The 26,294-nt window shown below is 38.8% G+C and overlaps 1 protein-coding gene across 2 annotated transcripts in view; it reads left to right on the forward strand.

The window, feature by feature from the left end:
* Positions 1–26,294, forward strand: part of sik2b (salt-inducible kinase 2b) — a 72,652-nt gene that overhangs the window by 24,500 nt on the left and 21,858 nt on the right. For both annotated transcript variants that reach the window (XM_042487043.1, XM_042487044.1), the window contains exons 5-11: positions 7,013–7,137; positions 8,159–8,282; positions 12,468–12,694; positions 14,557–14,709; positions 15,172–15,330; positions 16,941–17,172; positions 17,264–17,557. In XM_042487043.1, coding sequence (XP_042342977.1) covers positions 7,013–7,137; positions 8,159–8,282; positions 12,468–12,694; positions 14,557–14,709; positions 15,172–15,330; positions 16,941–17,172; positions 17,264–17,557 — 1,314 coding nt within the window. The remainder of the gene's footprint in view (positions 1–7,012; positions 7,138–8,158; positions 8,283–12,467; positions 12,695–14,556; positions 14,710–15,171; positions 15,331–16,940; positions 17,173–17,263; positions 17,558–26,294) is intronic.

Genomic DNA, 26,294 nt, shown 5'->3' on the forward strand with positions numbered 1-26,294 from the left:
AGGTCTGTAGTACAAGCTTCAAAGTGTGATTATTAAGCAACTGGCATTTAGAGCTAGCTAGTGAGAATGTCACCCTACTGCTGTTTTCCTGAGTGGAGGAGGGGGGGTTCGGGAGGGAGGAGTTTGGGTTTAATTGGAAGAGGAGAGGAAGTGATAAATTGGATTGACTACTTTGGAGACAGAGAAGCGCATGAGAGGATGAAGGGAGAATGATAAGGAGTGGTGCATAGCAGGGTGGCAGGGCTGCAGCTGTGACAATGCCCTGAAAGAGACTGAGGTTTATCTTAGGCTTTATAGAGCTGACACTCAAATCCACCCAAGGTGAGCTGATCACATGAGGATGTCTAAAAATACAGGTGTGAAAAGATACCAGACACACTGAGTATGAATGTGAGCTTCAGGGAAAATGGCCTCTTTTTGTCATGACTTCATGTCATGGATAGAGGAACCAATTTATTATGTAATGATCTGATAAATGACACTTCATGGGTGAAAAATGACAGATGAGCCTCCCAATTAAAGATCTAATACATAGGTTTAAGGGTATATATTGCCAGAAATTGAATATGTCTTCAGTGTATAATAACCTAAAAATACGAATCATTGCGTTTCTGTTACCTTTGAATGAGCCATTTATTTCTAAATAGGGAGCGGATCCTCACCCACAGAGATCGCCATGTTCGACCACCATTTTTCTACAGTACCCAAGAACGGACAAATCATACTCTGGCTCTAGATATTGCCAATGTGTTTTGTGTTTTAATGTCAACCACTGGACTTAGCAGCCCATCCACATCAAGAAGCGCCAGAAAAACACAGATTTTTTCTGTGTTTTTAGTGGTTTAAATCATCAAGTCAGGTTGTTTTGGAGAGGACAAGACCTCTGCGATTAATATGGTTCCCATTAAAAACCTCCTGAATGTCTGGATTATAAGTTATTAGAGAAAAAAACTGAGCACGCATTAGCAGCAGCTGGACTAGTACTCCATCTCTGATGATCCGAATGGATCCTGAGAAAAACAGATTTTTAACATGAAACTGCTTTACTCAGTACTTTCTACTGGTTTAAATTACTTGTGTTGGGGCACCCAGTGGCTCAGTGGATAGAGCGGGCGCCCCATGTACAGAAACTGTGTCCTTGCCGCAGTGGCCGCAGGTTCCTCACTGCTAGATGCCACGAAATCCCTATAAATCTTACACAAGACTCCTTAAATGGGATATTCTGCCAATTTTTTTAACCAGGTCCGTGTTAACCTGGTATGGGGAGTGTGTAGATGAACTGTTAAAAATCTGCAAAGCATCCTTTCATCTTCATAAAAGTCAAGCCAGTGTTCAGTATATATTTTTATATTCTAAAAGGCAAAAACTGTTCAAGAACTGTACAATAATTGATTTTTCACTTGCATCACAACTTGCATCGACCTGTCCACCGTTTTTCAGAAGGGTGCAAGATGATAACCTGGCGATGTTGTTACCCCAGCAGTAATTTTCATAAACAAGTCTGACTCACAACCAATTGTCCGCACGGCAGATTAGATCTGAAGCAGGAAAACAGTGAACAGAACATTACAGTACCTGGCTTATGATTAGTGAAAACAGGACATCTGCAGCAAGGTACATTCTGTACTCTTACCCACAACACGCTCTGGCAAGTTTGGTGAATCTTTCATTTAGTCCAGATTTGTACAGTACATGAGAGAGAAAGTCCTAACTTCACCGTCTTGATCCTGATCTTTGTGTTGTTACACACGTATTTGTTAAGCCATTCAAGTTTAAAATATGCTTCAGGGGGTATACAGAATTAAAAAAATGTATTTATATTGCCAAAAAATATTTGTCACATGGTAATCCTGGAGCCTCTGGGACATTGCTCACTTGGTTCAGTTTGTAATCCAGTCTTGTTGACCAACAGTCCAAAATAGTAAAAATGCGGCAAATCCTAACTTTTGTGAACCTGGCACCAGTGAATATTTGGCATTTTTGCCTGATAAATGACTGAAATCGTTAATTGGAAGAAAGACAGACTACCTATGCTTCTGGGTTTTTCCTGCAGTCCAGTGATGCTGCCCTGCTCTCTAAAGGCCACCTCTGGTCAGTCTGTGTGAAGCTTAACCAGGCAGCGGTCAGTCAAAGAAAGGTCATGCTCGTGGAGGCTGCAGAGGAGAGGCAGAGTGGCAGCGGGGGGGTTGCCCTTCATGTTCTCACTTCAAACAGCCCCATTACATACGAGATGACAGATTGAAGGGGAGTGAAGGAGAGTAGGAGAAATAAAAAACAAAAGTGAGTCGGTGGATTGGAGGAGGAGAGGACACTGTCTTTGTAGCTTAGCATGAAAATATATATTCCATGTTTGGGTTGTCGGACGATGTGACAATATACAATACTGTGAAACAATAGATAAGACTTTTGTGCTGGTGTCTTTTTACTTTATTATACTATTTTGATATATTTTTGGTTATTGTGGTCTATGTTGCAAATCAGTATGCAGGACATCTTTCATTAATTGATTTACAGGATTTTGCAACAACCTTGATATCTCAGTGTTCAGTGTATTGAATTTACCGTTGAATTAATGTTTCCTTTGCGCTTCATAGTCCGTTCATGACCTTGGAAACAGCAGTTACGCCCCTGTTAAAGAGACGCGCCTTGTACGACGGCTATGTCCTTGCCACAGCGGCTGCAGGTTTGATTCCAACCTCGCCCCCTTGCTGCATGCCATACCTTCTCTCTCCCCCTTTTATGCTATCACTGTTCTGTAAATAAAGACAAAAAGCAGCTCAAAATATCTTTAAAAAAACTCTGTAACAGTTATCCGTATTTGTCAGTAAATGTTGTCGAATAAATCTTTTAAAAAGTAATAATATACAATGATAGACCATAATAGATTGTTCAGACAGCAAGCTTTATTACCAAAATATGTACAAAATTTAAGACGATAGAATAAAAAAAGAAAAACGCCCACTGTTTGCCCATGTGGCAATGATGTGATGATGGTATATTAAGTGCAAAAGAATTAAGTAGAGAAGTCAGCAAAATAACTTTGGTGACTTTTGTCCATTCTGCAGGAATACCTACAGTATATAAAAAGTTACCACAAGCTACTTCACACCAAACCAAAGTCAGGTTTTCTTGGCAACACCCACAGAGTGTATTGATTTGAGCAAATTTGCAATCCGTGGACTATTAATTCAACTTTTAACGTGCAAAAGTCACATAGTCTCACACAATCAGTGAAATGACCTTTTTCACGAGTGAATGAGGCTGAGATTTTGGGAACCTGAAGCATATGAGGAAAAAGACAAGGTTAGAGAAAAGTTTTTAGGTAATAAGTGTGAGAGAAGAAACAGGCAAGAAGAGTGAATCCTGGGCAGTGCATCCTGAGCTGCAGCTGTAACTATATCAATGCTCATACCTCGTTAGAAATGACACAGTGACATTTGTGCCTCCGGGATGCTGTCCTTGTTGCAGAATGATGATATCACTCATACACTCAACATATCCACACACACAGTTTTTTAAGCCGTTAGCTGGAGTATATTCCAGTGTGACATGTTTAGGCTAATATTATGCTAAATACTTTTTGTGTTGCGACTCACACCCCCCCCTCCCACCCATCCACCCCGCCCTTCCTGTTGAGTTATGAATGCTGTTGGTCGCCTGCAGCTAGCTGGAGCGCTTTGACGTCAACCAGTCTGCTCAGTATTCAGCTCCATGAAATGGGTCACAGCTTCTGACGATAAACCAACTGCACTGCTCCGCTCTGCTCTGCCTGCATCTCACATCTCACCTTCACAGCAGCATCAGACAGTAAACATACTTGTAATAAACCCCACTGAGGCACTCCGCTTTACCCTCCACTTTATGTCAGCCACACCTGCTGCTAACTGCACTGCAGTAATTAAATGGATTCAATACACACACACACACACACACACACACACACACACAGTGTCAAACCTGCCATTTCCTTTTCATCTAGAGTTTGCACCAATCTCTCAAACCTTATTCCTACTTGCGTTTTTCAGTAAATACGAATTCCCTGCACATTTTGTTTTACTGCGTCAACTGACAGGTGTTTCTATTGTTTGTCCGCCCCATTTATGTGAATGAGGGTAGACTAAATAACACCTCCCTGTATAATGCAGTGCAATTTTACTGCAGAATGACCATTAAGTTGACTCAGTACAGTTTCTAAAACAGTCATAGTGAACTCAGAAGATTGTGACCTTCACAAGGGTAGGATTTATTGCATACCTGTTCTATTAGACTACATATTCATTTAGCATTAGCAATTTGCACCTAATAAAGTGGCCATTGAGTGTACATTTGTTAGCTGAATATCTTTGAGTTTTAGTCTGATAGGCTTTGTTCATCAGAAAAAAAAAACAAGACATTTGAAATGGACATTTTGTGCTCTTGGAAAGTCATGCTCAACCTTTTTCCTTTAGGGAATCCCTTTTCTGTCACTGAGCAAACAGATGATATAATTTTCTCAGTACATAATAATAACAGTACAGAACAACAGAAACTGTACAATTAATACAAATTGTGAGTGCAAAAGCTTGCATAAAGTAAAATTGAGCACTTTATTTCCTGAGAGTATTGTTCGATCCGAAGGCTCTGTGATATTTGATTTTGTTCAGGTCTTCATCGTGCCCTAATCCTTTGAGATTTTTTAAAAGTTTAAAACTTATTTAGAAATACCAATTTTATTTAGGTTATGTCACGTAAATGAATGAAATGCTTGCCAACAGGTTGGCAACCAGAAATTGAGGATAGAAATCATGTCAGGTCGGCAGCTTTGGTGACTGCTAAACCTGCACAAGTATGACAAAAAGAAACCTTGTAATAAAGGGTGAAATGCATCCCGAACTGTGCTGCTGAGAAAATACACTCTCGGTGCTCCTGTGCTATTGCACATATTTAATTGAGGTAACATACATAGGGTTTGGCACAAAATTGTCCCCTTTCTTTGCAAATGAGTGTCATTGCTAAAACAGTCCAGTTAACATAGATCAGTGCTAATAGACATATGCAGTTACAGTGAAATTATAAATTGTATCTAAGGCTTTGGCAATATTGTTGTACAAACATTTGTGCCAATAAAGCAAATTGAATTGAAATTGTATTGAATTGAAGTTAGTGGTAACTTGAGTGCATTTCTGAGGTGTGTCACACCCAGACTTTTCAATGATCATGGCAGCAGTCGTTGTCAGTTAAAAGCATCATTATGTCTGGTGTATACTTCTTGTCAGTTGAGACCTGTAGCTTGCTGTCTCAAAATTTACGTTTTCTTTTTAATCTCTGCTATTGTTTTGCCGACTGTGTTATTGGTGCAAAGGCAAAATTTCTACTTTTAAATGTGGATAATTGCAATGAGATGTAAAAAATGTCAAATTGTGCTCAGTTCCAAAACTGAATGGGCTTGTTTGGGCTGTAATAACTTTAGTTAAGTATCTTTTGTGAATCAGACTTTGAGACAGGCAGGTATCAGTTGCGAGTGATGTTCATTTCATGGTGCTGTCAGTGGCCACAATCCAACTCTTTGTGAACTTATGTAAGAGTTTTCACTCTTTTTTGGCATTTTCATCAAACATCTACAGATTAATTGATCATTAAAGTTTAAGCTATTAAATGCCTGGCGCCCCATATACAGAGGCTACGTCCTCATTGCAGCAGCTGCGGGTTTGATTACGGCCCTTTGCTGCATGTCATCCCCTCTAGGATGTGTGTAGATTGTTTCTTGGAAATTGTAAAGCCTCATGATGCAGAACAGAGCAAAGACAAAGGCAAATATCTTGGTTACACATTGTGTCTCGTACTCTCACACGCTGATTGCTGTGCGTGTGTGTGTCTTTGTGTGTGAACCCACATCACCTCCAACCTCATTATGTAACACAGATCTTTTTTTTCTATCAGTGTTATTTATTTGTTTTGTGGTACATTTTTCTGTTTATGTAACTGTTTCAAATTATGGAAAAAGGGTGGGGGTGGAGGGTTAAATGAGCCTGACTGTCTGCTCCTGTAGCTGTCAGGTCCCATGACACATCCCAGGATCCCACTGATAACGAACAAACTAAGCACTGAATTATTTCCCCTTATAGCTGAAAAGATTCCATTTATAATTATAAAGAGGCAAAGAAAACCACCAAATCCTAACATCCCAGAAACAACAGCCAGCAAATGTTGAGGATTTTCTTCTTGTTAAATTATTAAGAATTATAAATCAGTTCAAAATAGTGATTAATTAATATTCTGTCGATGCACTAATAGATTAAATATCTCCCTATCTAGAATTAAGCACCAGTAGCAAGTCTTGTGAAAGCAAATGATGAGCAGAGACAAAGGATAATTTACTGGAGAGGGTTTGAGAAAGAGGGAGGGAGAAGGATACAAACTAATACAAAAAAGGGGGTTGGCTGAGTAATTACACGCACGCAAGTTGGCTCAGTGTGATTTGGCAGATATTACTGCAGCTCTTAGTTGGATTTTAATGAAAGGCATACGTGAACTCCTCAGCGCTTTGCGTGTACTTGTGTAAGAGTGAGTACGATCTGATTATTCAGAGGAACAAGACAAAAGTCTAAAGGTTTAGTCACTCTTTAGATAACCAATCAGAGCACAGCATTGATGACCTCATGTCAGTCTCATGGGGAGATTACCTCATACAAAGACCCGTTTCCTCAACGAACAAAAATTTGGATCACATATTACATTATGCAAAAACCTGCAGACCCCATGGAGACACATATAAGCTCTCAGTCAGACATAACCCACCTTTGTTCTGGACTTTTTGTGCAGTTCGACCACCTCTGCGCGTCAGTCTCCACAGCTTCACTTTACATATACACCGTGTGCCTAACCACTGCTCTCATAAGTTATACTTATAGTTACAGGTTGTTGAAGGACTTTATACTTTTCCCAGATTCTAATGTTTGGTATTATCTTTTCCTTTCCACCCAACCCACTACACCCCCCCCCTCCCTCCCTCATGTTCTTTTTCCTTGTGGAGATTTTGGATTCGGGAACTTCTTCCAGCCCGGGGAGCCTCTGGCCACATGGTGTGGCAGCCCACCTTACGCAGCTCCGGAAGTCTTTGAGGGCCAACAGTATGAGGGTCCACAGCTAGACATCTGGGTAAGATGAGTGATTGCATGGAGGCACCTGTAGTGGCTGTGGTGATTCATAAAAAAAAAAAAAATGTTAACTCCTCATTCCTCTTTACTAGAAATTCACTTGGACAAAATCAACAAGTCTTACCGTCTGTTTCAGGCCACATTTTAGTCTTCATTGTAGCTCAAAAACTGACATTATTGAAAAGTTTGGTACCCAATGTGTTATGGTCCACTAAAGTTAGGCACCATATGAGATAAATAAATCACCATTTACGTTAACCAGCTGCGCCACACACCAGCTGCAATCCAGTTGTGTTCCCTATGCCACACGGCATTATACCACAGAAGAAGCATTTGTAATGTATTTATTTGCATGTATTTGTGCTTCTACCACAAATAAGTAAGTAGGCTACATAGCTGAATAGTTTCCTTCTTTGTCTGTTTTATTTGTGTTTATTATTGTAATTTCCTTCTTTGTTGTGCTGTAGTCTCCAGACAAAGTTAATACCATTCAGAATCCATTCATAAAAAAAAACTTTGATCCTCATATTTATATTGCATCTTGTGGATCATGCTGAAGTACATATACTGGAATTACAAAAATTGTCTACAGTAGTCTCGATCTGCTTGGGCAGCCGGAGCGTGGCCGCCGGGCAGATATCTGCACTGTACTAAATGCACTTTTCTGGTTTGGAGTATTTTTTCATCAAATACAATGCAACTGCAGTGCACTTATATGACCATCTCCATTGATCTCTTTTCTTGAGTGAAATTTTGTTCAACATTTACTTTACTAAGCCACATGAAACTAGCTCATGCATTCATTTAAGAAACTGATGATTAAGTCAGCACCTTTTACCACAGTCCATAGCCTGCTATATATCTCATTTACCATGTTTTCGTGTGTTCACAGGACTATGCGTCATGTGTACAGTATAAAAGTTGCAAACAATAATCTTATAACCTTATTTACATCCTGACACATCTGATTTATCCACTGCCTTGACCTTGCTCTCTGTGTGTCCATATTTTCATGTTCATAGAGTATGGGGGTGGTGCTGTATGTGCTGGTGTGTGGTGCGTTGCCCTTCGATGGGCCCACTCTGCCAGTGCTTCGACAGAGAGTCCTAGAAGGAAGGTTTCGCATCCCCTACTTCATGACTGAAGGTAAGACCAGGCTCTGAGATACTGAACACAAAATAAGATAGGAGACTGTGCCAACTCCCCTTTCCGGTGCCTCACACTCCTGTAGATTTACATGCGTGTTCTCATTTGTGAGCGACCCTCTGGCCTTTCTCATCATGGTATGTAGTTTAAATGAGGCAAAACAGCATGAAAATTCCTGTAAGGGACACTGCCGCTCAGATGAATTTATCACGCTTTCCTATTCAAGCTATCATAGTGTTGAATGTTTTTTTGCGTTCCGTCAGGGGGTCATTTCAATAAGGAGAGAGCATCACGCACAGCTGAAGGGGACACAGTAGAAGACACTCTGTCATTGTCCTCTGTGGTGTGTGTACATGCATCTGTGTGTGTGTGTGTATGTGCGTGCATGCAGGCTGCAGAGTGAGTCAGGTTGGCTAACTGTCTCAAAAGAGCCCTGCTGTTAGCGGCTGTGCTAGCTAGCTGGCAGTAGATTAAGTCCAGAGCTGGAGCTGTTTATGTAACCTGGGGAAGAGCCAGTGAAGTCTTCCAGCAGCTTGCCTGTCTGTCTCTCTGAGGAGACTCTGCCTGTCTATCTGTTTGCACGTCTGTCTGACTCATGCTCTCTATGTGTGAGACATCTTCCTGTCCGTCTGTGGCCCTGTCTGTTTCTCTTGTCTTGTTTCTCTGCACCCCATCAGCAAGTCTGGAGCACTTTCTTCACAGGGGGGTGTGGTGAGAGAGCTGGGCAGATTTGTTCAGGACCTTGAAACAATTAATACGTAAGGGGAATGTAGGAGTGTAATGTCAGCTCCGCGGCCAGACTGACACATAAACCCGCCTCCCCACCCCCAGTCCAGCCCCTGTTCCCCGAACAAGGAGAACAGAGTGTGCTGATTTCTTCATCCAGAAACAGTCCATCTCATTTCCCCTCGTTCCTCTCACTGCCTAGCACAGCACGGTGGGCTCTCACTAAAACATCGCAGCACTGTGAATGTTGTTGTTAACTCCCAAACTAACTGACTTAACAATGGTGGATGTTGTTTTATGTCCCCTTCATGCTATTGCACATTTCACATGTTATCCAGAACAATTAATTGATTTGCAAAAAAGGCTTCTGTCATTAACAAATTGATTGATCTGCTAATAACTCCAGCTGTGATAGACTCCCATTTTAAAATAAATAAAACACAATTTGCCTTGTGAAGCTCAGCTGCTTGTGTTGCTGCTTGTGGCATTTTGTTTTTTCTGTCCCGTGTTGCAGAAATACAGCTAGCCAATCACAACCCACACTGAAACAAAACAGGTTGTTGTTTTCTAAAATTCAAGTGAGATCAGGTGATGTCTGAGAGCTTTGAATATAGTGTGCTACAGGGATTAAGTATTTTGTAGGCCCACATAGAACTTCTCATTTCCCTGGTTCCCCCGTCAAAGAGTCAATGGTGTTTTTCCATTGGATTTTTGTTTTCCATTGGATTTTTGATTGTTGCAAAAAAAAGCTCTGTGGAAAACAAAAGTTTATGATAAATGTTTTGTTCAGCATGATAATTTTCACAAATGAATACCTCTTACACAACATGTATGAAGTGTTAATGTGATTGCCAGAAGTAGACGTTAGTTTAAACAAAACCCATCGGCTTGTTGAGGAAATTGGCTAAAATGACAACTCATTTTCAGGGTTTTAGGACTCATTCCTGCAGCGCTCCATTGGACTTTGTGTTGCATTTCATTTACAAATGTCTAAATATAGGGTTATACTTATGTTCACAGTCAAGCATGATGATATCATTTTATATGTACTGGTGTAAAAAAAAGTGAATGAAAAAGATAAAGTCTGCCACAGTACCCACTCACTGCCCTCCAACTTCTTGCAACAGAGTGTCGTTCTCCTTCGTTGGGGCACTTGGTGCAACTCTACACCACTGGGACATTGCAAGTGTTAACTGGGATGGTTCTGTGGTTAAGTCATGGTGGTGTAATGTACTGGCTTAGAACAGCGTGTCAATCAATCAGCCGGCCAGCAGGCAAGATGGTTATGCAGTGCCGACCCTTTTACATAGTCCAACCTTCCCTAGTGGTTAATAGTTTTGAAAAAAGTGCTCAGCTTGATCTGTTGCTATAAACACGGCTGTAGCAACGAGCAGAGCCTGAGTCATGTCTGGGTCAAACAAATTGTACTGCATTGTATTTGATGTAACAAAGCAGCTGCACACACTGCTTAAATGCCACAGCATGGGGCAAAAGTGCAGTGAAGACTGATCATGTACATAATGGAGAAAATAATGATTTGGCATAACCGCTAGGCATGAGGTTGAAAAAAATGTGATGCAAGTAGACGGAAGTAGATCAGCAGGGCAACTGGGAAGAATGTGAAGCAGGGAGTTACCGCTGGCAACCATATTATCGGCTTATGAAATGCTCTCTCCTTACTCTTTGATAAATTACGGGATATCAGTGGACACTGATAGACCAGGAGAATAAGGGAAGAAAGTGACCTGCAGAAGGTTGCTAATCTGTGTAGAAACATTTACTTCAAGTCTTTGAAAATTCTGACTTTAATGCTGCATTCACATGCTTGGATGGTCCCATTTCCTGAATTTGGGGGTCGCTGTTCTGATTTTGTTGTGTTAATGAGCTTGAAGTTATAATGGAGACACAACATGGACACTACAAAGAAGATGTGTTGTACCTTATTGCTCAGTTAATTTAAATGCATCAATAACAATTTGAAGGTTAATATTACACAATGATTTTGTCCAAGACTTGTCAGTCAGTCATTTTCTGTAACCGCTTGTCCTCGTAAGGGTCGCGGGGGGGCTGGAGCCAATCCCAGCTGTCATTGGGCGGAAGGCGGGGTACACCCTGGACAGTTCGCCAGACCATCGCAGGGCCGACACATATAGAGAAACAACCATACACACTCACAGGCACACCTAAGGGCAATTTAGAGTCACCTGAGCTGCATGTCTTTGGAGTGTGGGAGGAAGCCGGAGACCCCGGAGAGAACCCACGCAGACACGGGGAGAACATGCAAACTCTGCACAGAAGGGCCCCCGCCCGGACCGAACAAAGCCACCGTGCCGCCCTCCAAGACTTGTTGCTGCACTAATACATCCCCTAACACTACTAAAATTTTGAGTCACCTGACTAGTTCTAGTAAATAACTTTTCTAGCTTATCAAGGTCTATCTTTATGGCAGCAACCAACGGTTACAACGCAATACTATATTACTAATTACATCTGAGCAAAAAATTGATGTGTTGTATGCGGATTAATAGAAATTTTATTACCATCAACTAAACATATACAGTACTTATGGCTGACATGCCTCTACATATACGACAACAACTTGGCTGCTCATGTACCAAATTTTTTGCCAACTTTCAACTTCATGTGGATTTACAGAGTCAGAAACACATTTTTCTGATTATTTGGACACCACATGAGGAAAGGATTATGATGTGTCATTTATAACTGAAAAGTATATTTGCTGTCCCTTTAAAGTGTACAAACTGGACTTACGTATATGTGAAAATGAGATATTAAAATGTACTTCAAAAAGATGACTTCTATCACTGAAGCACAGATCGTGAGTCATGCTTTGTTTTTAAATAAGTTGCATTTTCAGTTGGATTGAAAATCAAGGTAGAAACTAATAATTTTAAAGACATATTCCAATAAAGAAAGTATTTGAGATCAAGGACATAAAGAACCTATTTTTTTCTGAGAACGCGACCATTTTGCTTTCATACTGTAACAGCAGGGTATATGGATAAAGATGCTGTGTGGTGGACTGGATTGCAGTGCATGCAGTAGGGGTGCAGGCAGGCCAAAGCGGCACTGCCAGGGGAACTGTAATCCTGTTAAGAACCCAGCTGTGTCTGACGTCAAACTCATCTCACCACTAACGAGAGGTGCGGAGCTCTCGTTAGGAGGGGAGGAAAGTAGAAAAGAGTGTAGACATGCTGTTGAAACCAAGAAAGAATTCAGCAGATTTTATGCTCCTAAGTGTTGTCTCTGCCCTACTTCCTCTGGGCTACTCTGACAAAGACACTTCGCGGCTTAATTTGCTTCATCATAGGTAAAAGAAGTAATCAGTGTTATCATTTCATATTGTTGTCTTCCTCTTGAAAAATTGGCGAAACTAAAAATGAAAGGCTTTAAGAACTTTTACAAATCCTTTATGATTGTTCTCTCCCGCCCCTGCAGACTGTGAGCATCTGATCCGCAGGATGCTGGTCCTGGACCCATCAAAACGTCTATCTGTGGCCCAAATCAAGGAGCACAAGTGGATGGCTCTGTATGCTCCTGTACAGAGGCCTGTTCTGTACCAGCAGCCTCTGTCTGCTGAGGGTGAGGCAGGTGTGGGAGAGTACAGCGAACAGGTCCTCCGCTTGATGCACAGCCTTGGAATTGACCAGCACAAGACTATAGAGGTGAGGACTTAGCAGACTTTATTTTTTTAAATGGGGCATGAAAGGTTTTAAATATAGAGCTTGAGACTGTGACAGAGATAACCCTTATAATATGTACTCCCTGGCAGAATGGTGAAGGTGAGCGCCCAGCAGTGCCGTACTATATCTTCACCTACTGGGGGCTGTGGTAGCTGGGTGCCCCAGAAAAAATCCTGTCATGCCCTCTAAGCTACCATGCAAGCAAGATGCTGTTGGCTCATGTTATATTCTTATGACATACTATGGCATACTGTACTATAACTTTCTATGTCATTTTTTTTATGACATACTGTGCTAATTTTTTTGCATACCCTACCAAGACTTTTCATGTCTTCATTTATGGGATTTTATACTATACCAGACTTTTTTATGGCATATTATACTTCAGTGTTTTGGGGCCTTTTTAATGAAATATTATACTGTGACTTTTTATGACATACTACACTATGGCATATTTGGGCCATTTTTGTATATGATGACTTTTATGTGACTATGATTTTTTTTAGGTTATATGTCATTCTTAACTATGATTCTTTTTTTTGCATATTGTACTAAAATGTTTTGTACCATTTTAAATAACATACTGGCATACTATACTAGGACATTACTTTAGATCTTTCATGACATACTATACTATAACTTTGTTTCATAAATTTTGATGACACATGATACTATGTTTTTGAGGATTTTTTTATGACATACTATTACTACTATTAAACTGTGATGATTTTTCAGGATTTTTGACGAGGTACTATATGATTATTTTTTTCCTGATTTTTGATGACATGCCAACCCATTTTGATTTATCAAAATTTGTCATGACATATACTATATACTATGACATTTTTTCATGGTTTTTGATGGCATGCTGTACTGTGACATTTTTTCATAATATTTAATGACATACTTTACAGTTACTTTTTTCATGATCTTTATGATATGCCATACTAAGAGGTTTTTTTCAGGATTTTTAATGATATACTATACTTATACTACATAATTCTTCATTGTTTTGATAAGATCCTATACTATAATGTTTTTTTTATATTTTTTAATAACGTGTCATGATTTTTTTATGGCATACTATACTATGACTTTCTTTCACTGTTTTTGGATGGCATTCTACTTTATGACACTTGTTCATGATCAAAAAACATTAATAAACATCATAGTATAGTATATAGTCAAAAAATCGTTGTCATGGCCATAGTATGTATAGTATGTCATCAAAATACCTGAAAAACATCATAGTATAGTATGTTTTCAAAAACCATCATAAAACCTAAAGTATAGTATGTCATCAAAAAACACACACACACACAAAAAAGTCACAGTATAGTATGTTGACCAAAATCATTAGAAAACATCATAGTAAAGAATGTTGTCCAAAATCATGAAAAAATGACATAGTATAGCATGTGATCAAAAAATCATGAAAAAATGTCATAGTATCGTATGCCGATTTTTGGGAAAATACTATGCTATGGCTTTTTTTTGTGGCACATAACCCTAATATCTACTGATGCCATTTTAGTGACATACTCTTATATGACTTTTTTTTTATAATGTTAACTTATTTCTCTACTTTTGTTGCATACTAACTATATATTTATGTTCTTTTTGGCATACTATACAATGACTTATAGCATCATATACTTTGACTTTGTTATGCCTTTATGTCTTTTTTTGTAATACTTTGTTGTTATTGTATTTCTTATTTATCATCTTCTCTTTAGCTGCATTAATAACACAATTTTACATAAGATCAATGAGATGAATTGAAAAATGGAAGGTGTGCCTTATTTGAACCTTAAATCACACTTCGGTTTTCTCTCATCCTCTAGTCTCTGCAGAACAAAAGCTACAACCATTTTGCTGCTATCTACTACCTTCTTGTGGAGCGTCTCAAGGCCCATCGCTGCAGCTTCCCTGTGGAACAGCGGCTCGATGCCCGCCAGCGACGGCCAAGCACTATCGCCGAACAGACTGTCGTCAAGGTAGCAACAGGGTGTCACACAGACGGGGGGGTCTGAATAATGTGTACAGAGATTACCATCGAAGCCTCCCTGATCAAAGCTTCCATATTTAAACCTGCACCCAGTAATAAACAAATAGACAGACGCGACCCATTCATTTATTTATCCAGCCAGGTTCTGTCTTCACCTGCTTTCCCCTAGTCTTTTCCGCCCAGCTTTGATCTTAATGTATCTCTTTCAGTTGCTTTATTCATTATTTGCTTTACTTTGCCCGCTGTCTTTTCTTCGTGACACTTTTTGTCTTTCCTTTCCCTCACAATCTGTGACCTGGCCTTTCTGTCTCATTTGGATTTCAAAGTCATATTCACAGCAACTAGATGTAGTGATAACTGAATTATTATCAAGGATATTGGCAGGTTTTGTCAATTAATTGAAATGTTTTCATTGTGTTGCTGCTTGTGACATTCAAATGTTTTTTTGCAGTCAACCAGTGGTTCAGCCCAGGTGGGTTTGCTCCCTCAGGGTGTTCATCTGTTGCGCTCCCCCGCTGTGCCCCAAGCCTCCTCCGTTGCTTTCACCTTCCCCCAGGCTGCATGCCCCCTGGAGCAGAATTTCATGGTGGAGGACGTCAACACACCCAAAGTAGGTCCAATAAAACAGCCTGAGGCTTCAGGTTGTCTTTTTTGTTTGTGTGTTCATCCTCTGTCTGTACACAACAGCTCCCTGACATCTGGGCTCTTCGAGGTTATGGAAACTGCAGTTATTATGGTCATTATCAGTTCGCACAAGTATGTCCTGAAACATTATCCTGATAAGCTTGACAGTGATTCGCTTTGATAAGCATACCCACTCACTGTGACTCTGAAATGTCTGTGCATGCGTGTGTGTCTGTGTGTGTGTGTGTATGTACACCAGACTCCTTTGAGGTTTCCAGTGCTCGCTCTCACCGTCAACCTGCCAGAGTGCAGCTGACTTGTTCTCTTATGTAAGAACTCAACCAGCACGTACATCAGACAGGACAGCTGCCTGTCCTGCACGGCTTCAAAACACACACACACACACACACACACACGCACACGGTGCTCTCTCTCTTTTCATCTGTGCCAACCCACGACCTTTTCCTCCATGCCTGTTGTTGAGGTGACGGATTATTACAGAACACAGAAACCAGTGGTTTGAGTTGATGGCCTCACACACCTGCAGAGATACACACACTTGTGAACAAACATGCAAACGGATACAGTATAATTCTCCAAGATTTCTTTTCCATCCCACCCCCTCTCCTGGCTCCAATAAAGAATGATGTGTACGATGTTTTGTGTGTGTCTGAATGCACTATTTGAATGTGTGTGGTAAACAGAACAGAGACAGAGTGCGCGTTATCTGCGTGAATGGAGCCTGGTTATGTAAGCGGTCCTGTGATGATGATGTGACCTAATGCAAAGCTGAGTGAACACACATGGACAGGAAGCTGCTGCGCTGCTCCAGCGATCTTGCTGGTGTGACCTCCTACCCATCAGCCAACAGCTCATCTTTTTTAAGTTTTTGGCATTGTTTTTTTTCCTCTGCTAGTTGTTTTTTTTTTTTTTATCAATGCTGCCTCCTCTCTCTCCTTCTCTTCATCCTTTAATTTCTGTGTTCCCTTATGACCCCAACCCCTTTTCATCGTCTATTTCTGAATGCTGTTTCCCTCCTCAGTGTGTGTGTGTGTGTGTGTGTGTGTGTGTGTGTTTGTGTGGGTTGAGTAACAGCATTCCTATCCCAGCACACGACAGAAAGCAGATGTAGAATTGGCAAAGTTGAACTTTCTAGACCAACACTGAGCTTTCCGGTTACTGTGTCCACTCATGCAGATGATCTTTGTCTGTGTGTGCATGTGTGTGAGTTTACATCGATGTGTGTCAGTCACACTTTCAGTCAAAGCTCACTTCCTGACCGTGCATTTATTTATCCTTAACCTCTACCCCAACACACACAGGCCTGCATGCTTTAACAAACACACACACACAATCCCAGTATGAGACCAACTGTGGTGAGTGAAGGGAAAAGGAGGGAGGAGAGCGACTAATGTAGCCCTCGCACTCAGTATAGTGATTGCCTTTGTGCCTATTTGCATGGGTATGTGTGCACACTGTGAGTACTTAAGACTCCTGGTTTCCTCAGCATGGAGCTATTCTCTTGCTGGCACAATCAATTTTGAACGTATAGTTATTGTTCTCTTGTTTTGTCCCTTTTCTACTCCCCCCATCTAGGTGAATGGCTGCCTGCTGGACCCCCTGCCTCCCCCCACTGTCCTCCGCAAGTCCTCCACCTCGTCACCTAGCAACATGATGGAGACGTCAATTGATGAGGGCATTGAGACAGAAGAGCCCGACACAGAGGAAGATCCTCCACACCTGCTTTCGGCCTATCAGACAGCTCGGTTCGGGCAACGGCGACACACCCTCTCTGAGGTGACCAACCAGCCGGGGCCTTCAAACCAAGGTATGATGTCACCTGAACAAATGCACACCTTAAGACTCTGTAACATGCATCTGAAACACCGCTGTTTAATAAAGAGAACTTTGCCTCCCAGGCAAATTATTCACTCTAGGCCACAACCCCTCCATGGGCAGCGTGGACTCCGACATCGGCTACGACATGGGCTCCGTGCACAGTGACCTCGGCCTGTTGGAGGATCCTCCCTCTCTCAGTGAAGTGGTACCAGCAAACAGCTCTGCCCCCGGAGTTTCCCCCACAGCTTTTTTGAATGCAAGGCCTGCCAACCCACAAATGGCTGTTCTGACTTCCCAGCACAGGGAGACCCACAACCGGTCCCCCATCAGCTTCAGAGAAGGCCGCCGAGCCTCCGACACCTCTCTCACCCAAGGTCAGAACCATCAATGTTTATTTGTTTTGTCTTTCCCTTTAATTATTCCATTCTTCTTTCTCAGTCCTCTCTTAAATCACCCACTTCTATATATGCACACAGGTATTTTCCATGTAAGACCCAATCTGCTTTTTCAACCTCGATATTCATATTCTGCAAGTTCAAAGGAAAGCGAAGCTGTGACTTTTTTGCTGTAGTTTACATTTTTTGACGTACTATATAATTTTTTCTACATATGATGCAATTTTTTTGTTTATTTTTTTGACATACTATACTGTGAAGTTTTCAACATGAAATCTTATGACTTTTTGTCAGATTCATTTGTCGGACTGTACTGTCTCTTTTTGAACACAAGGTATCCTTTGACAATTTTATAGCCTTGTGAGGTGTTTTCAGCTGTTTTTGTGACATGTCATTTTGACATTTTTGCCATACTATAGCCGTGCCTTTTCAGTCATTTTTTCAACATGTTATATTTTGGTGTTTTTGGACATTTTTGGAAGATTCTATACTATGTTGTGCCTCAGTATGCTATTTTATGCTGTTTTAAGGTCTTTTCAGCTGTTTTTGGGATATGCCATATTTGTATTTTTCTTTGCCATACTATAGCCTTGATTTTTTTGTCATTTTTTGGACATGCGTTATTTTGCCGTTTTTGGCCGTTTTTGAAAGATTCTATGCTATGCCGTGTGCACACTATTTTATGCTGTTTTGAGTTGTTTACAGATGTTTTTGGTACATATGATATTTTTGACCTTTTTTTGCCATACTATAGCCTTGCCTTGTCATTTTTTTCACCATGCTATACTTTGGTGTTTTTGGGAGATTCTATAGTATGGCATGTCTTTGCACTCTATTTTATGCTGTTTGACTTTTGGACTTTTGGACTTTAAGACTTTTTTGACTTTTTTGACTTTTTTGACTTTTTGGTCTTTTGCCTTTTCTGTCATTTTTTCAACATGCTAAATTTTGGTGTTTTTGGTTGTTTTTGAAAGATTCTTTGCTATGGCATGTCTTGGCGCTCTATTTCATGCTGTTTTGAGGTGTTTTCAGCTGTTTTTGGGACATGTCATATTTTGACATTTTTGCATACTAATGCCTTGCCCTTTACTAATGCCTTGCATTTTTTTTTTTTTTTTGGTCATTTTTTGGACATGCATTTTTTTTTGGTGTTTTTGGCCAGTTTTGGAAAATTCTATGGTATGGCGCGTGTCAGTGTGCTATTTTATTTCTGTTTTGAGGTGTTTTTAGCTGTTTTTGGGACATGTCATATTTTGACAGTTTTGCCATACTATAGCCTTGCCATTTTTTTTCATTTTTTGGACATGCTTTTTTTTGGTGTTTTTGGCCGTTTTTGAAAGATTCTATACCATGGCGTGTGTCAGTACGCTATTTTATTCTGCTTTTTTGAGGTATTTTTAGCTGTGTTTGGGACATGTCATATTTTGACAGTTTTGCCATACTATAGCCTTGCCTTTTTTTTGGTCATTTTTTGGACATGCATTTTTTTGGTGTTTTTGGCCATTTATGAAAGATTCTATGCTATGGCGGGTCTCCTTAAGCTATTTAATGCTTTTTAAGGTGTTTTCAGCTGTTTTTGGGACATGTCATATTTTGACATTTTTGCCATACTATAGCCTTGCCTTTTTTTTGGTCATTTTTTCAACATGCATTTTTTTTGGTGTTTTTGGCAGTTTTTGAAAGATTCTATGCTATGGCGTGTGTCAGTACGTATTTTATTCTGTTTTTGAGGTGTTTTTAGCTGTTTTTGGGACATGTCATATTTTGACATTTTTGCCATACTATAGCCTTGCCTTTTTTTTGGTCATTTTTTGGACATGCATTTTTTTGGTGTTTTTGGCCATTTATGAAAGATTCTATGCTCTGGCGGGTCTCCTTAAGCTATTTTAATGCTTTTTAAGGTGTTTTCAGCTGTTTTTGGGACATGTCATATTTTGATTTTTTTTGCCATACTATAGCCTTGCCTTTTTTTGGGTCATTTTTTGGACATGCATTTTTTTTTTGTGTTTTGTTTTTGGCCATTTTTGAAAGATTCTATGCCATGGTGAGTCTTATTACGCTATTTTATTCTGTTTTGAGGTGTTTTTAGCTGTTTTTTGGACATACATCATTTTTGACTTTTTTTGCCATACTATAGCCTTGCCATTTTTTTTGGTCATTTTTTGGACATGCATTTTTTTGGTGTTTTTGGCCGTTTTTGAAAGATTCTATGCTATGGCGTGTGTCAGTACGCTATTTTATGCTGTTTTGAGGTGTTTTTAGCTGTTTTTGGGACATGTCATATTTTGACATTTTTGCCATACTATAGCCTTGCCTTTTTTTTAGTCATTTTTTGGACATGCATTTTTTTGGTGTTTTTGGCCATTTATGAAAGATTCTATGCCATGGTGTCTTATTACGCTATTTTATTCTGTTTTGAGGTGTCTTTAGCTGTTTTTGGGACATGTCATATTTTGACAGTTTTGCCATACTATAGCCTTGCCATTTTTTTTGGTCATTTTTTGGACATGCATTTTTTGTGTTTTTGGCCGTTTTTGAAAGATTCTATGCTATGGCGTGTGTCAGTAAGCTATTTTTATTCTGTTTTGAGGTGTTTTTAGCTGTTTTTTGGGACATGTCATATTTTGACATTTTTGCCATACTATAGCCTTGCCTTTTTTTTAGTCATTTTTTGGACATGCATTTTTTTGGTGTTTTTGGCCATTTATGAAAGATTCTATGCTATGGCGTGTGTCAGTACGCTATTTTATGCTGTTTTGAGGTGTTTTTAGCTGTTTTTGGGACATGTCATATTTTGACAGTTTTGCCATACTATAGCCTTGCCTTTTTTTTGGTCATTTTTTGGACATGCATTTTTTTTTGTTGTTTTTGGCCGTTTTTGAAAGATTCTATGCTATGGCGTGTGTCAGTACGCTATTTTATTCTGTTTTGAGGTGTTTTTAGCTGTTTTTGGGACATGTCATATTTTGACATTTTTGCCATACTATAGCCTTGCCTTTTTTTTAGTCATTTTTGGACATGCATTTTTTTGGTGTTTTTGGCCATTTATGAAAGATTCTATGCTATGGCGTGTGTCAGTACGCTATTTTTATGCTGTTTTGAGGTTTTTAGCTGTTTTTGGGACATGTCATATTTTGACATTTTTGCCATACTATAGCCTTGCCTTTTTTTTGGTCATTTTTTGGACATGCATTTTTTTTTTGGTGTTTTTGGCCGTTTTTGAAAGATTCTATGCTATGGCGTCTCCTTAAGCTATTTTAATGCTTTTTGAGGTGTTTTCAGCTGTTTTTGGGACATGTCATATTTTGACATTTTTGCCATACTATAGCCTTGCCTTTTTTTTGGTCATTTTTTCAACATGCATTTTTTTGGTGTTTTTGGCCGTTTTGAAAGATTCTATGCTATGGCGTGTGTCAGTACGCTATTTTATTCTGTTTTGAGGTGTTTTTAGCTGTTTTTGGGACATGTCATATTTTGACATTTTTGCCATACTATAGCCTTGCCTTTTTTTTGGTCAATTTTTTTGGACATGCATTTTTTTTGGTGTTTTTGGCCATTTTGAAAGATTCTATGCTATGGCATGGTGTCTCTTATTACGCTATTTTATGCTGTTTTGAGGTGTTTTTAGCTGTTTTTAGGACATGTCATATTTTGACATTTTTGCCATACTATAGCCTTGCCATTTTTTTTGGTCATTTTTGGACATGCATTTTTTTGTTGTTTTTGGCCGTTTTTGAAAGATTCTATGCTATGGCGTGTGTCAGTACGCTATTTTATTCTGTTTTGAGGTGTTTTAGCTGTTTTTTTGGGACATGTCATATTTTGACATTTTTGCCATACTATAGCCTTGCCTTTTTTTTGGTCAATTTTTTGGACATGCATTTTTTTGGTGTTTTTGGCCGTTTTTGAAAGATTCTATGCTCTGGCGTGTCTCCTTAAGCTATTTAATGCTTTTTAAGGTGTTTTCAGCTGTTTTTGGGACATGTCATATTTTGACATTTTTGCCATACTATGCCTTGCCTTTTTTTTGGTCATTTTTTCAACATGCATTTTTTTTGGTGTTTTTGGCCGTTTTTGAAAGATTCTATGCTATGGCGTTTGTCAGTACGCTATTTTATTCTGTTTTGAGGTGTTTTTCAGCTGTTTTTGGGACATGTCATATTTTGACATTTTTGCCATACTATAGCCTTGCCTTTTTTTTAGTCAATTTTTGGACATGCATTTTTTTGGTGTTTTTGGCCATTTTGAAAGATTTCTATGCCATGGTGAGTCTATTACGCTATTTTATGCTGTTTTGAGGTGTTTTTAGCTGTTTTTTGGGACATGTCATATTTTTGACATTTTTGCCATACTATAGCCTTGCCATTTTTTTTGGTCATTTTTTGGACATGCATTTTTTTTGGTGTTTTTGGCCGTTTTTGAAAGATTCTATGCTATGGCGTGTGTCAGTAACGCTATTTTATGCTGTTTTGAGGTGTGTTTTTAGCTGTTTTTGGGACATGTCATATTTTGACATTTTTGCCATACTATAGCCTTGCTTTTTTTTGGTCATTTTTTTGGACATGCATTTTTTTGGTGTTTTTTGGCCGTTTTTGAAAGATTCTATGCTATGGCGTGTGTCAGTACGCTATTTTATTCTGTTTTGAGGTGTTTTTAGCTGTTTTTGGGACATGTCATATTTTGACATTTTTGCCATACTATAGCCTTGCCTTTTTTTTGGTCATTTTTTTGGACATGCATTTTTTTGGTGTTTTTGGCCGTTTTTGAAAGATTCTATGCTATGGCGTGTCTCCTTCGGCACGCTATTTAATGCTTTTTAAGGTTTTTCAGCTGTTTTTGGGACATGTCATATTTTGACATTTTTTGCCATACTATAGCCTTGCCTTTTTTTTGGGTCATTTTTTGGACATGCATTTTTTTGGTGTTTTTGGCCGTTTTTGAAAGATTCTATGCTATGGCGTGTTTCAGCTTACGCTATTTTATGCTGTTTTAAGGTGTTTTCAGCTGTTTTTGGGACATGTCATATTTTGACATTTTTGCCATACTATAGCCTTGCCTTTTTTTTGGTCAATTTTTTTGGACATGCTTTTTTTTTGTGTGTTTTTGGCCGTTTTTGAAAGATTCTATGCTATGGCGTGTGTCAGTACGCTATTTTATTCTGTTTTGAGGTGTTTTCAGCTGTTTTTGGGACATGTCATATTTTGACAGTTTTTGCCATACTATAGCCTTGCCTTTTTTTTGGTCATTTTTTGGACATGCATTTTTTTGGTGTTTTTGGCCATTTTTGAAAGATTCTATGCTATGGCGTGTTTCCTTACGCTATTTAATGCTGTTTTGAGGTGTTTTTTTTCAGCTGTTTTTGGGACATGTCATATTTTGACATTTTTGCCATACTATAGCCTTGCCTTTTTTTTGGTCATTTTTTGGACATGCATTTTTTTTGTGTTTTTGGCCCGTTTTTGAAAGATTCTATGCCGTGGCGTGTTGTCAGTACGCTATTTTATTCTGTTTTGAGGTGTTTTCAGCTGTTTTTGGGACATGTCATATTTTGACATTTTTGCCATACTATAGCCTTGCCTTTTTTTTGGTCATTTTTTTCAACATGCATTTTTTTGGTGTTTTTGGCCGTTTTTGAAAGATTCTATGCTATGGCGTGTGTCAGTACGCTATTTTATGCTGTTTTGAGGTGTTTTCAGCTGTTTTTGGGACATGTCATATTTTGACATTTTTGCCATACTATAGCCTTGCCTTTTTTTTTTGGTCATTTTTTGGACATGCATTTTTTTGGTGTTTTTGGCCGTTTTTTTTTTGAAAGATTCTATGCTATGGCGTCTTCATTACGCTATTTTATGCTGTTTTGAGGTGTTTTTAGCTGTTTTTGGGACATGTCATATTTTGACATTTTTGCCATACTATAGCCTTGCCATTTTTTTTTGGTCATTTTTGGACATGCATTTTTTTGGTGTTTTTGGCCATTTTTGAAAGATTCTATGCTGGCGTGTGTCAGTACGCTATTTTTATGCTGTTTTGAGTGTGTTTTTCAGCTGTTTTTGGGACATGTCATATTTTGACATTTTTGCCATACTATAGCCTTGCCTTTTTTTTGGTCATTTTTTGGACATGCATTTTTTTTTGGTGTTTTTGGCCGTTTTTTGAAAGATTCTATGCTATGGCGTGTCTCCTTAACGCTATTTAATGCTGTTTTGAGGTGTTTTCAGCTGTTTTTGGGACATGTCATATTTTGACATTTTTGCCATACTATAGCCTTGCCTTTTTTTTGGTCATTTTTTTCAACATGCATTTTTTTGGTGTTTTTGGCCGTTTTTGAAAGATTCTATGCTATGGCGTGTCTCAGTACGCTATTTTATGCTGTTTTGAGGTGTTTTTCAGCTGTTTTTGGGACATGTCATATTTTGACATTTTTGCCATACTATAGCCTTGCCTTTTTTTGGTCATTTTTTTGGACATGCATTTTTTTTGGTGTTTTTGGCCGTTTTTGAAAGATTCTATGCTATGGCGAGTTTATTACGCTATTTTATGCTGTTTTGAGGTGTTTTTAGCTGTTTTTTGGGACATGTCATATTTTGACATTTTTGCCATACTATAGCCTTGCCTTTTTTTTGGTCATTTTTTGGACATGCATTTTTTTGGTGTTTTTGGCCGTTTTTGAAAGATTCTATGCTATGGCGTGTGTCAGCACGCTATTTTATGCTGTTTTGAGGTGTTTTTAGCTGTTTTTGGGACATGTCATATTTTGACATTTTTGCCATACTATAGCCTTGCCTTTTTTTGGTCATTTTTTTGGACATGCATTTTTTTGGTGTTTTTGGCCATTTTTGAAAGATTCTATGCTATGGCGTGTCTCAGTACGCTATTTATGCTGTTTTGAGGTGTTTTCAGCTGTTTTTGGGACATGTCATATTTTGACATTTTTGCCATACTATAGCCTTGCTTTTTTTTGGTCATTTTTTGGACATGCATTTTTTGGTGTTTTTGGCCGTTTTTGAAAGATTCTGCTATGGCGTGTGTCAGTACGCTATTTTATTCTGTTTTGAGGTGTTTTTAGCTGTTTTTGGGACATGTCATATTTTGACATTTTTGCCATACTATAGCCTTGCCTTTTTTTGGTCATTTTTTTGGACATGCATTTTTTTTGGTGTTTTTGGCCGTTTTTGAAAGATTCTATGCTATGGCGTGTGTCAGCACGCTATTTTATGCTGTTTTGAGGTGTTTTTAGCTGTTTTTGGGACATGTCATATTTTGACATTTTTGCCATACTATAGCCTTGCCTTTTTTTTGGTCATTTTTTTCAACATGCATTTTTTGGTGTTTTTGGCCATTTTTGAAAGATTCTATGCTATGGCGTGTTTTACGCTATTTTATGCTGTTTTGAGTGTTTTTTTAGCTGTTTTTGGGACATGTCATATTTTGACATTTTTGCCATACTATAGCCTTGCCTTTTTTGGTCATTTTTTGGACATGCATTTTTTTGGTGTTTTTGGCCGTTTTTGAAAGATTCTATGCTATGGCGTGTCTCAGTACGCTATTTTATGCTGTTTTGAGGTGTTTTCAGCTGTTTTTGGGACATGTCATATTTTGACATTTTTGCCATACTATAGCCTTGCCTTTTTTTTGGTCATTTTTTGGACATGCATTTTTTTTGGTGTTTTTGGCCGTTTTTGAAAGATTCTATGCTATGGCGTGTCTCAGCACGCTATTTTATGCTGTTTTTTGAGGTGTTTTTAGCTGTTTTTGGGACATGTCATATTTTGATTTTTGCCATACTATAGCCTTGCCTTTTTTTTGGTCATTTTTTGGACATGCATTTTTTTGGTGTTTTTGGCCGTTTTTGAAAGATTCTATGCTATGGCGTGTCTCAGCACGCTATTTTATGCTGTTTTGAGGTGTTTTTAGCTGTTTTTTGGGACATGTCATATTTTGACATTTTTGCCATACTATAGCCTTGCCTTTTTTTTGGTCATTTTTTGGACATGCATTTTTTTGGTGTTTTTGGCCATTTTTTGAAAGATTCTATGCTATGGGTGTGTTTCATTACGCTATTTTATGCTGTTTTGAGGTGTTTTTTAGCTGTTTTTTTGGGACATGTCATATTTTGACATTTTTGCCATACTATAGCCTTGCCCTTTTTTTTGGTCATTTTTTTGGACATGCATTTTTTTGGTGTTTTTGGCCGTTTTTGAAAGATTCTATGCTATGGCGTGTGTCAGTACGCTATTTTATTGCTGTTTTGAGGTGTTTTTCAGCTGTTTTTGGGACATGTCATATTTTGACATTTTTGCCATACTATAGCCTTGCCTTTTTTTTTGGTCATTTTTTGGACATGCATTTTTTTGGTGTTTTTGGCCGTTTTTGAAAGATTCTATGCTATGGCGTGTGTTTCAGCACGCTATTTTATTCTGTTTTGAGGTGTTTTTAGCTGTTTTTGGGACATGTCATATTTTGACATTTTTGCCATACTATAGCCTTGCCCTTTTTTTGGTCATTTTTTGGACATGCATTTTTTTGGTGTTTTTGGCCATTTTTGAAAGATTCTATGCTCTATGGTGTCTTAGCACGCTATTTAATGCTGTTTTGAGGTGTTTTTAGCTGTTTTTGGGACATGTCATATTTTGACATTTTTGCCATACTATAGCCTTGCCTTTTTTTTGGTCATTTTTTGGACATGCATTTTTTTGGTGTTTTTGGCCGTTTTTGA

The sequence above is a fragment of the Plectropomus leopardus genome, chromosome 5 (assembly GCF_008729295.1).
Source record: "Plectropomus leopardus isolate mb chromosome 5, YSFRI_Pleo_2.0, whole genome shotgun sequence".
NCBI lineage: Eukaryota > Metazoa > Chordata > Actinopteri > Perciformes > Serranidae > Plectropomus > Plectropomus leopardus.